The sequence below is a fragment of the Balaenoptera physalus genome, assembly GCF_965194825.1.
Source record: "Balaenoptera physalus genome assembly, chromosome: 8".
Taxonomy (NCBI): domain Eukaryota; kingdom Metazoa; phylum Chordata; class Mammalia; order Artiodactyla; family Balaenopteridae; genus Balaenoptera; species Balaenoptera physalus.
Genome location: NC_138887.1, coordinates 106,338,165 through 106,351,115, shown reverse-complemented (window position 1 = coordinate 106,351,115; position 12,951 = coordinate 106,338,165). Strand labels below are relative to the sequence as shown.

Genomic DNA, 12,951 nt, shown 5'->3' with positions numbered 1-12,951 from the left:
AAATCAGGAGGTGGGAGGGATGTGTTGTCCTACTACCCTGTCCCCTTCCTCCCCAGTGGCTCCTGAGGTGGTTTTGCAGTCCGTGAAACCAATTTGAAAAGTGTTCTTTTAGGTGAAGATTTTATGCAAGCCAGAAAAACTCATTGGCTTGTCACCAGTGACAATTTATCATAAGGAGCAGATTTTCCACAGTCTTGTTCTCTGTAGCAAAGTTTTACATTTTATAACAATATATTGCAGTTAATCTGAGGAATAGAAGGGAAGGAAATCCACTTGGCCGCTATAATGTGTGCTCTTGCCTAAGCCATTCATCTTTTCCTGCCTTATGATTTTCTGTGAAAGGCCTGATATCAGACACAGCTTAATTTTATTTTGTAATATAATCATTGCTTATAAAATGTGTATGTGTATTTCCTAGTAAGTAGTTAGACTAGTTTAGTGTTACGTAAAAATACCAAAGATAGTTTTAACCTGTCGTGGGGTTTTCAGGCTCAGGGCATCTATGAATTTTAACTCCATGAACTTAACTCCATGAATGAAAGACTGCAACTCTTGTTCACCCACCAGCACATTTCCACACGTGTGTCTAACTGGCCTCTCTTTTTACTAAACTTTTATAGCCTTTGTTAATCATGTACAACCCCATGACATTTCTTCTGTTGGTTTTTCAGGTTGTGGTTATTGAGCTTTTCCCATGTTTGCATTGTCTCACCATCTAGACTTTAAGCTCCTTGAGAACAGGAGTCATGGCTTAAGGGCTTTGTCCTCCTTAGACACTGTAGGCGTTCAATAAATAGTTGCTTTGACTTTTATCTCGGCAGCTTTAACACATACATTTTTTGTTGTTGCCATTGTTGCTAAAATCTAGACTTGTCAGCTGCTTAGTGAGCGATGATTGACTTGTTACGGACTGGGTGTTAGACTACCAGCAAACTGGCAGAATTTTAACCATAATTTCTTCTTTAATAAAATGTGCTCTGTGCTAGGTAAACTGAAGTATACTGGTACTTCTTACACAATGGAATATGAGAGTGTGGTATATGGCACTTTGAAAGTACTTTAAATTCTGTCTTTGAGTTCCACTCTGAAAAATAAAACTACTACAAACAACTTCACCCGCTCTCCTGCCCTCAAATTATTTAGAACCGAAACAGTGGTTTTGTACATATTTGGAAATTATAAATTAAAATTAATTTTTTAACATCATAAAACATTTAAACATATTAGCAATCCTTTAAAAATATACAGTCCTTCCCTAATGTATTACACCACCACTAATTAAATACTTTAAAAATAAAATTAGTATCATTTAGTATAAAGTATGTTCAGTGACTTGATTTTCATTGTAGTTTGCTTATGGAAAGTTTAAAGGGCTTTCTATGTCTTCTTTGTCTTTGTACTGTGTTGGTGGTGAGAAGGCTTGTTAGTTAGATTGACTGCACAGTACCTCTGTGAGAATACCGGCTATTATCCCTCCATTGCTAGGAGGAGACTGTGGTGCACGAGCCAGTTCCTGGCGAGCGAGAAATCTTCTTACCTTGGCTTTTTGGAAACTACTATCTATTCAGTATTGAGTATTAGAAAAAAATTGTTGTTAGGCACCTATCAAGTAATAAATGGTCTTCAAATTGCTTTCCCTTCTCTTATTTTATCCTTACGAGAGAAGAAAGCAGATGTTATTCTTATGAAGCATACTAAGAGACTTACTTACATGCTCAAGGTTATATTAATTACGGTTGCCTTATACAGTCCATCTGCAATTTTCAGCCCAATGTTTTCTCCATTAGACCTACGGACTTGTACATAGTGAATCGTATGCCAGTGTGAAGTCCTATATAAATAAAGGGAAATGAAGTTGCATCAGGTTGCATCCAAGTGTCCTGTCCTGGTACTATTTAAAAGGAAACGTGTATTCGAGTGGAATTATTTAGAGCCCTAGAAACAAAGGAATCAGCTTCCTTTGTGTCAGTGGTTATCAGCCAGGGCTGATTTTGCCCCCGCCCCCCCAGTAGCCGTTTGGCAATGTCTGGAGACATTTGTCATTGTCAGAGTTGGGGGTGGGGGGTAGTTGTGCGCACACTGCCGGCATCCAGCGGCGCTGCTAAACATCCTGCAGTGCGCAGAACGGCCCCCTCACGACGGGGAGTGAATTACGTAGTCCAGAATGTCAGTAGTGCTGAGGTTCATCAACCCTGCTGTATGTATTGCAAGGAATGGAATTACCAGAAGCCCTCTCAGCCAAAACAAATTTGGGTCAGAGGTGGGGTGGGATGGTGGGCAGGGAGGTAGAGGAGGTGATTTCAAGTGTGGCTATTGAATTTTTCATGGGGTTAGCATTTATCTGATTTCCTTTTTCTTGCCCCTTCTTTGTGCCAACACTTGGCATAGCAGTAGTAGAGAAAGCAGTGAAGAAAACTTCTTTTCTTCTTGTAAACTACTTAGAATAGTGGTCCCATTCCCAGAGCTAATGAGTCAGTCCACTTCCTAGTGACACTCGCAACTTCACTGTAAACCAGTCCTCCATGCTATCAGGCTCCCAAGATGTCTAGGCACATGACTTTGTTTTTGGCAAGATTGTGAGAATTATAAACTAGCTAATTTATTCCCCAAGGTATCTGATAATCATAGCTCACCTGGGAGGATCTAAGTTTCTCACTGTTTCTGTATCATGCGCCGTCTGTGAATGTCTTTGGCTAACATACTCTTGCTTGATTTCATTAGCCTAAAATCAGAGAAACAAATATCTTTTTTTTAAATAGATGTTATTTTTTTAGAGTAGTGTTAAGTTCACAGCAAAACTGAGTGGAGAGTACAGAGTTCCCATATATCCCCTGCCTGTGAACAAATGTCTTTCGATTTTATTGTAATACTGATTTTCAGATAAACTTTATATAAATGCAAATGTTATTCTGTTAATGCAAATTTCCTTAGTTCCAGTTCTCACTAACTGTAAAGCAAAAGTAAGGAGAAAATGGGTTTTACTAAGTTATGGGTTTTTTTCTTTTTCCCTGTGCAGTGAAAGAGGGAACCTCAAATCATCTGCATAGGCTTCTTAATTGACTTTGTCTACCTAAAGTTCAAGAGCATTAATCTTCCTTAAAATTTTCCCATGTAGTTGTACATCACCTTTTTATATCAGGGAGATTTTATTTCCCTCCTGTGAAGTTTTCCTTGTTTAGAGATCAGTTTTTGGTTAATTGAAAACAAGTTAAGTTATTCAGTCTGACACTGTGACTACTTTAAAGGTTAGGATGTAGCCACCGAACCTTCCTGTAGTTGAGGGTATTCTAGGACTTTATTAGTGTCATCTTGTTAATGCCTCATGCAGCTGGAGTGGATTAGGGGGTGGGGGGAATTGATGATTGTGTTGTTGATTAGAATTTTTCTCCCCTGGCTGCAAATTCCAGTTTGTTCCTTTAGCGAAATATTTCTCCTACTAGTCATGGCTGATGGACATACTATAATGTTTCCGTGTTTCTTTTTTGCTTCCTTTTCATCATGGGTCTCACAAGCCCCTGGGATTTGCCTTAAACATTTAACCTATTAAAAAGCCAATTAATTGTCTATACAAATATAAAGTAAATAGTCTATACAAGAGTGAGAGCTTGGTGTTACTAAAAAAAAAAAACAACTCAGGGTCTGGGTTTCAGGTCTTGACGGTACAAGTCATGTGACTTGTGCAAATTATTCTAGAGTCTATTTCTTTATCTGTTAAATGCACACTATTCCCCCTGCTCTGCCTACCTCACAACATGAGGATCAAATGAAATAATAATGGACTGTGAGAGTGCTTTGTGAATTGTACAACACAATGCAAACGTCAGATAGGATGCAAATAGAAGGGTAAGCTTTAGGAAATTACACTGATTGTGAATTGGACTTTGGTTTGAAGAATTTATTTTCCTTTCTGTTGACTAGTCTGTAGAGTGTAGATTGTCTTTTCTTCATCTAAGTAAATTCAGAGATGACTTTTGTTGCATTTGATTGTAGTTTTTTGTCTTTTTATAAATAACATCAATAGGGTTAAAAGCTTCACTTGCTGAAATGTTATAATTTGGCATAGGTTAGTGATTGGTGCAAAGGAAACATTATAAAAAGAAAACTCTGAATTCACCAAATAGCATAGACTGTACCTGATAGAATATGGTTGCCATCGTCGCCATCATCATCATCATCATCATCATCATCATCATCAGTGGTGATTTCTCATCAATTCTGTAGAACCAGATAATTTTCTATGCTCTTCTCAAAAACCACGGTTGGTAGTTTGACCTACCGTCCTATTTTCAATAAAACAATTATTCTAAGTAGTAGTTACACTTTACGCTTCCCCTCCCCTCCCCCCAGCCAATTAGTTATATACCATGTGGATTCTGGATGGTAGTAGATCAAGTGAGTTTAGTCCCAATTTATGAAAGCCTTTTTATCTTGATAGTGTTTTATCATATTTGATGCTATTTGTAAATAGAACCAGAGAACTAAGTGTAGGACTCCAGGACTTGTGTTTTAAATGATGGGTAGAACTGTAAGAATAGAGTGGGCAGACTGCTGGAAATGATTCCATCCAAAAGGTAGCTTCGCCCCTGTCTCCTTGGCCTTTGTGACTAATGGAAAAATACTCTTTTCAAATTCAAAAGCCTATACATGACTGCCTTTCTCCTCTGAAATACATGATCAGTTTTATAATCAGGAAGAACTTAATTATTTTTCTTTTTCTATTGGCTTATGTTTATTCTTCATAAAATGACTTTTCTTTCATTTAATGGGCTCAGAATACACTCCTATATTGAACTTTACAGGCTTGCTTCTTTTTATAGCGTAAATCAGCTCAGCTGGCTAAATGCCCCACTAACTGAAACTTTATAATGTAGCTGGAACTAAATTGTGCTCTGGAGCATTGAGTCTTTAGACTGGATTATTGACTTACAAATGAAAATGGTAAAGAGTCTGTAAGAAGGACAAGCTCCCTCTTCTGATCCTTGAGCAACTTTTTCCTCACTTATTTCAGGGGCTCTGAGCTCATGAGCAAAATCCTAACCAAGTTTATCTTGCTAGGACAACCCATTTTAAATGCTCAATAAAGAAAGAATAATTCTTCTCCCGCTTAACAACTAAAGAACAACATATGTTTCTAACGTCAGCTTTTTATTTTTTTTTTTTATCTTTCATTTTTTTGTTGGTAAATCTCCCAGACAACAGCAGTTCTGTAGAGAGTTTAAATATGAAGGAATGGCAGGACGGGCTAAGGGCACTTCTACCCAACATTAACATCAACTTTGGTGGACTGCCCAATTCTTCTTCCCCCTCCAACGCCAGCCACAGTGCACCAACGTCCAACACTGCCACCACCGACAGCCCGAGTTGGGACAGCCCTGGCAGCTGGACAGACCCAGCCATCATCACAGGTAACTTTCTCACTCCTTCAGCTCCACTGACTGCCATCAGTTTGGTTTTTAGCACAGATTAACTAAAAACAAGAGGTCTCTTCAACGTAATCTTCCCAAAGCCACAAGTGTGTAGTAGCTTGTTTTGTTCTCCGGGGTCATGTAGCCTCAGTTAACTCTGTTGGCCTAGTTGTGTAACAAGGCATTTGGTACCTAGGTTGCTTCTTTTGGTGTAAGTAGGCGCTAACATCTGACAGAATGTGTGTATTTTGTAGGTCTCAAAGTACAGAAGGATCTGACTTATCCTCTCAAAGGAACATACTCCACTTTAAAAAATAAAGCTCTCTATTATAAGGCTATCTTGTTTATGTATCCCTGTTAGAGAAGGAGAAGCACAATTGGGAAATAACATCATGCAATCCTGGGGACTCATTGTGGCAACTCTGCCTCTGTGACAGTGGGGGATGATGATGTCTGTTTAGTTGAAGAGGAGGCATGGGTTTGTGTGACAATAAATCGTGGTCATTGTGGGTGGGGAATAAAAGGAACATAAGATTGAGAAGGTCTTATTTGGAAGGAGTTTAAAATTGTAATTCTTTGTTTCTTTTTGGAGAAACTAAGTGCCTTAAAATTTTTTGTTTGATGAAATTCTTATGCTTTCTGCACAAACTCACCATTTTCCTTCTTGTTTTCTTTTCTCTCCTTAGGTATTCCAGCACCTTCAGGAAACAGTTTAGACTCTCTTCAAGATGACAATCCTCCACACTGGCTCAAATCCCTTCAGGCCCTCACAGAGATGGACGGCCCCACTGCTGCTCCGTCACAAGCCCACCACAGCGCCCCCTTCAGCACACAGATCCCTTTGCACAGAGCCAGTTGGAATCCCTACCCTCCTCCTTCAAATCCTTCCAGCTTTCACTCGCCACCCCCAGGCTTTCAGACAGCCTTCAGACCCCCCAGCAAAACCCCCACAGATTTGTTACAGAGTTCAACACTGGACCGCCATTAGGGAAAGAGGAGAATTCATTAGAAAATGCAGGATTTGTCCCACCCTGTTTTCGCCCTCTCAGCCGACCCACAGCTCCCTTCTCATCTCTTATGTTCTGAAGAATCCAGTTCCTGTCAGTTTTGTTTCTCCCTACCCCCAGCTGCAATGCGATCGCAGGGTCATTACCATCTTTTTTTTATTGTAAAAGTTTCTGTTGATCCAGCATTTGAGTGACACTGTTGAATGTTTTCTAAAAATGCCTTTTTAAGGAGGAAAGAAAAGAAATCAAAGGGCAGTCTCAATACTTAGAAAATTACTGTTTGTCTGTTGCGCATAATAATGACATAATCTGCTTAGCAGAAAATGATGATTAATCTATAGGGAAGGTGAAGTAAATGCATTATCAACTGCAGAAGTTTGAAAACCAGGTTGATTGAAATGAGATGGCTAAATGCATGGGGGAAAGCAGTGGTCCTGGCATCCATCTTGTTTTCAGCTTATCACTGTTGCAGGGAAAATGCTTTTAATTTAGTTTTTAATTCTTTTGGCAAGTTGATGGAGAGGACTTGATTGTGTTGTTAAGCAAAAGAATTTATCGGAAGTTGATGGAGAGACAAATTGATCTGCGGTAGTAACTGGCCTATTGCTAAAGAGTTTATAAGGAGGGGAGAAGTGATTTTTTAAGGGAGAAAAAAAATTTTTTTGGCTTTAGATTTAAAGTAAATTCAAATGTTTTAAAGAAAAAAAGTATTCACACATGTAATACCTATGCATAATATAAGAGCTGAAATATAAGTGATTTCTTCGATCTTTCTCCTCTGTCAGAATCTTTTTTTCTTTTTACCTTAAATTCACCTGACTAAGGGCACTCTGAGATAGCACTGCTCTGGGGCCATCTGATCACCATCAGGAGCAAATCTCTGACGACCTTGCCTGCAGCTTTTACTTAACCCTGTAGTTTCTGGACATTTGTGCAGTATTGAAAAGACAGGAGAAAAGAAAACAGAAACCTGGTTATAACCTAATGCTAAAACTAAAAAAAGGAAATGTACCTCTTTCTTCAGAATTAAAACTAAAATCTTAAATAAAACAGAAAACTTGATGATGACCCTTGGGTTGTTCTTGTTTTTGTTTTTCCATTTTATTGCATGTGAATTTGAAACATTTTGTGGTGACAGTCATCAGGTGTTTCCATTGATTTTACATCTTCAGCAATAGGGAGGATGGGTTAGAAGAAGAAATTAGAAAAAAATTCATTTTATTGTCGGTCGTTGCCATCTCTGAAGGTCAGCCCATCTTATCCTCAAGAATTCCTCTTCCGGTGGCTTTCAGTAGAAGATGCTTCTTTGTGCTGTTGTGTTGTGCAGACCAGACCTTCCCAACTGAGAAGCCTCATGGGCCACGAAGGAGCAGATAGGCTGGGTTGTGCTGAGATGCTGGTTGTCTCGGGGAGACCTGGCAGCCCCAGCAGTCAGGGTGCCATACAATTAGCAGCACGTGTGAGTGCCACGACGGGAAAGAGATCAGGAAACACTGATAGAGGAAACCCACAGAGAAATCTTTCGTGACCAGCCATTCTAGGGAGTACCTAATGATGGAGAGATGGTCACACCACTAACCAAAAGAGGGTACCAGGTTGCGAGGAATCTGTATGATTTGGGTTACATTCAGAAGTCCAAAGCTGGAGTTGGCATATTTCCAGCTACATCCATTAAGGGGATCTTTGTAGGATGAACTAAGTAGATCTTTTAAATTTTACATTCTGTGCTTTCAGATTGATTTTCTCCTTCTTACATTTACTCTGTACTTCAATTTGCTACCAAAAAAAGTTTTTTAACACAGTTTTTGAAAAATGTAAAGCAGATTGTCTCAAATAAATGTCCCTATAGACTATAGGCTTCCTCTGGTCTGTAGACTTTGCTTCAGTCACCTGAATCTTCACATTGTACTGGAAAATGGTGGCCCAACACACAAGCAATATCAGGTAGTAGTGAACTGTAATCAAGGCTTTGGGGGATTGTAGGGGGCGATTTGGATATTCCTGACACTGGTATATCAACAAAAATGTGAAGGGAGGGAAATTCTATTTTGCATGGCTGTGCTGTGATTGTGCGTATGTTTAATGAATCATACAGAAGACTTTATAAAATATGCAAATATCATTTAAAGAATAATAAAACAGTAAAAACCAGTGTGCCTACCACCCAAGTTAAAAATAGAACCTATAATATCTTGAAAGACCTCCTATCTGTCCCTTTCCAATTTTATTTCCTTTACTTTCCTTACCATCCACAAATCACCATTGTCTTGATTTCTGTGCTGATCTTTCTTTAGAGTTTTGCCACTTCCATATGTACCCCTGGATAATGCATTGCTTTGTTTTAAAAAGCTAAGTAGCAAATCAAAACTTAGCTGTGTAAGGGAAGGGCAGTATTGTCACTATCAGATCAAGGCTTTTAGGAGAAGATAAATTAAACAGATTCTTTAGGTCATAGTTTGGGTTTAGTTTCTCTGATAATTTATAAAAGCCAGTTCTGGGGAAGACAGTGTGCAAGGTCATGAATGAATCCTGGAAAAGAGGGTCCAGTACAGTCAGGGCATCCGACAGGGCTGTTGTGAGCCCGATCCTGGATGTCTGGCAGAGTGGTCTGCTCTCTGTTTCCTGTGTCTAAGCTCTCCCTGGCTTCCCTCAGTCCTCTGGAGTTGATCAAAGCCCAACCCATGGGAGTGGGGTGGTTTAAAATAAGCGTCAGCTGATCAATTCACCAGGGCGTGGAGGGGAGAACAGAAATTTCATTAGGTTTGGTCAAAATCAGATAAGTACAGAAAAGAACCTGGACCAAACTGATTTAGGCAGTCTGCTGGTATAACAGCAGTGGGAATCTTGGTACTGACAGCCCTCAATGTCTGTCTCTTGGCTCACAGTACTCAGATCTGGTGCACAGCTAACATTCCTAGTATTTCCTTTTACCTCTCTCCTTTCTTGGGTCTTCTTTCCCCTGTATTTCTATATGTCATATCTTAGTCTTTTTTTTTTTTTTCCTCTAATTTTGTTGGAGTGCATCCTCCAGTAACTTCTTGAGAAATGCATGTGGGAAATAAATATTTTAGTAATTTGCATATACAAAAATATTCTGTTTCCGTTGATGGTTTGGTGGATAGACGATTCTAAGTTGTAGATATTTTTTCCTTTAGAATTTTGAAGACATTACTCTATTGTCTTCTTGCTTCCAGTATTGCTGTTAAAAAAAAATCCAAAGCCACTCTGATCCTTTATATGTAATCCTTTTGTCTCCCTCTCTGGAAGCCTGTAGAAATTGTTTGCTGTGTTCCTTGGTGTGGGTCTATTTTAATTCATTGTGCTGAACACAGTGGATACACAGTAGGTTTTTAAAATCTGTTGACTCATGTCCTTCAATTCTGGGAAATTTTCTTGACTTATTTCACCAGTGAATTTCTTGCAGTTATTTTCTTGCAGTTATTTTTTTTTCTCCATTTCTAAAAATCCCATTATTCTGGACTTTCTCCTATTCTTTTATCCAGTTTGCCATCTCTGTCTTTTGCTCTTCTTTCTAGGAAGTTTTATCTCAACTTTGTTTATATTAATAGTTTTATTCTCCTTGCATTGTTTCTATTTCTTCAAGTTGGTTTTATCTGTTTGTTTTGCTTCTTTCTCTATCTTCCGTATTAGAGACTTCTCAGATCCCTGGTAGTCCTTGATATCTGCTCTTGAATAAGACTAAAAAGCTGATAGGAAGTTTTGTAAACATGAAGGCATGCCAACTTTGAACTTCACTGTTGGAAGATCTGGATGGGCTCTGTGTTGGGGAAGCCCTAATGTCAATGTCTTTGGGCTTTTTCTCCTGGGCTGGTCAGATTCCACAGAGAAGAGTCTTATACTGGCCGGCCTAGAGGGTGAGGGTCTGACTGCCGGAGCTGTCATGGTGGTCTCTGTATTCAGTATGAATATATTTACTTCATCCCTGTTTTCAGTCCTTTTCTCTCCAGAGATTACCTCCAGGTATCTGCCCACTTAGGAGAAGCGTGGTTGCACAATGGTGTGGAGTTGGGGAATGAATTTAGGGAACTAACTTGTTAAAACAGCTTTCTCAGTAATCTTTATTTTAGCCCCACCCCGCAGATTTTATCCTCGGTTCTAGGGGTACCTGGCACTGTCAGTTTATGTGCCCTTGAGGATTCTGTGGTGTGAATCGTGTTGGATCTCAGCTTTCCCCGCTGTTAGCTTGAAGCTTCTCAGATCAGCCAAGTGACGCTCAACCAGCTGCTTTCTCGGTCACCGTATTCTGTTCTGTCATCTGCTCTCAGGGTCCCCCTGCTTTTTTCTTTATTCTAATTTTAAGTTAAGTATGTAGGTTTAAACTACCACCTTAGTGCAGATTTGTGCTCTGGTTTTATAAGCTAATAGGCACAGTTTGTCGGGCAGTAAAGTAGAGGGAGCTTCTTGCTATTGACCAATGAGCACTATCCCTTGGTTTGAATAGCACCTGCCCACGTGTTTGTTTTGTTGACGTTGAAGTGGTTTCTCTCCTTTTAACATCCTCTTTTCCAATGAAGCTCTTTTGATTTACAATCAATAGTGTGTTTTCCAAAAGCTCATCATACAGGGGATTATATTAACGGTTAAAATTTTAGTCGAGATGTTGAAGGCAACTTTTACTGCAGTCTTAGGGGAGGTTGCAAGTCAGATGGCTGTGGGTCATTTTCTAGGCTACATTGAGTTAGAGCAATTCCAGAAACTGCAGAGGAGGAAAGAATAGCCTATCCTTAACTCTATATGAATTGTATTTTGTGAACAGGTAATAAGTGTCAACAGTGTGTTTCCACCAGGATTATGCTATGATGACCAATACAGAGCTGAATGCAGTTAGTGATCTCCACCAACACTTGCCCGAATTTGAAGACATGGCATACACTGCACTTGTTCTTAGAGTTTTCTATCAAGTTTTTACCAACATCATTTGACTTAAGGTCCTTATTATATTTAGGGTATGTAAACTTTCAAGAGCTGACAGCTTATGTACCTTAAACATAATCGTGAGACATATCCTTTGTCACATGTGGCTATTTCCGCTCAAGTGGTCTATCCAAGTGAAAGATGACTGAGGACATTAGCATGAATTCTTTAAAAAACCAAATACTTATTTTGTCACAAAAATCAGTACTTACTTCTTTGTGCTTAACGCGTTATTAACTTAGTCTAGACATAGCCTTTAGACACGCAGGCAATTTCCTACCAGGAAGAGCCACCTTTGAAAATTCATTTCTAAAATTGTTTCTGAACAAATTGATTTAAAGAAATGAGTACATGATTAGAAAAAATCCCTTTAAAGGGTAAGATAACTGTTTCTATTGGTGGTAACCCAAATAATTTTGGAAAGAACATAAACACTGGCCCAAATGTTCAAGGCACATCTAGTAAGAATTGGTCATTTTAAAGAATATATTCTGCATTTGATCCATCTCTGAGGGAAACCGAGTGTGTTAAGCAGCTGTTTGTAAGTGGAGTCCTTGCACTTCCTTCCACAGCTTCCCTTCAGAGTTGATGGAAGTAGGTGTATAAAAACCAATAGAGGTTAATAGGCCTTAGAACTTCTTTTGTGTAGGCTGGGTGATTTTAAAACTCTAAGGCTCATAAATAACTCATAAGAAAATTTAAAGAAACAATGATCTGTGGCTTTCTTGTTTTCAGCTTTAGTATTTGCAAAACTGAAATACAATTGATAAAATGCCTAAGGTCCAGAAGATTACATATAGTCCAGAAGGTTTTTTTTAAAATGTTGTTTCAGTGGTGTGAATTCCTTGGCTTTTATCAGTCTCCATAATATGCAAAAAGTAGGTAAAGAGGCCCCAAAAAATTAGGTTTTGTCCTGGGTCACAGATTTAATAGCAGAGCTAAAGCTAGTTGTTAACCATTCTCAGCTACATTTATCCATAATTTTGGTCATACTTCCTTTCTGTTCCAAAGCTCCAAGTGCTTTGCCACCTCTCTTGTTTACAAGAAACGACTAAGATGAGGGTGAGATTATCTGTTTCCCCCTTATTTTAGCTAAGTGGTGGTAGAAGAAAGGGTATGAAGAGATACTGCTTGCCCCAAATCATAGAGTGTGAGTCGAAGGTTAGTTGGGAAATAGAACCCTTAGGGACTTCTTGACTATTTTGTGCTTATATTGACTTTTGTTTACATTGAATTAGACGACCAAGTTAGCCAGTATCTTCTGGATTTTGTGCAGATAAGGAACAAGGGACAAGGTAATTGTCTTCAAATATTTGAAGGACAGTTATGTAGAAGAGGAAAAAGCATGAAGGACACAAGTGGGACTAAGATGTGAAAGGGAAATTTGAGTTTAATTTAGTCTAACATTTTTTCCAAACATCTGCTTTGGGCTGGGCATTATGCCAGGTGCTTCAGGAGGTACAAAGATAAGATGATTCCTGCTCTCTTACTCTGAAAAAGTTAGGATAATCAACTCTAAAACTAAGACCGGATGTGAATGTCTGAAGTACAAAATGTCAAAGGAGCTCAAAGAAGTGAGAGCTTTGGATAAGCTGAGACTTGGG

General features: G+C 39.0%; 1 protein-coding gene across 6 annotated transcripts in view; it reads left to right on the top strand.

The window, feature by feature from the left end:
- CNOT4 (CCR4-NOT transcription complex subunit 4) overlaps nucleotides 1-7,480 on the top strand; it is a 143,713-nt gene extending 136,233 nt beyond the window's left edge. For 4 of the 6 annotated variants that reach the window (XM_082472987.1, XM_082472986.1, XM_082472984.1 and 1 more), the window contains 2 exons: nucleotides 5,193-5,405; nucleotides 6,092-7,480. In XM_082472987.1, coding sequence (XP_082329113.1) covers nucleotides 5,193-5,405; nucleotides 6,092-6,393 — 515 coding nt within the window. In that variant the 3' untranslated portion in view covers nucleotides 6,394-7,480. The remainder of the gene's footprint in view (nucleotides 1-5,192; nucleotides 5,406-6,091) is intronic. The other 2 variants (XM_082472989.1, XM_082472988.1) reach the window with 1 other exon arrangement.
- The last annotated feature ends 5,471 nt before the right edge of the window (nucleotides 7,481-12,951 follow it).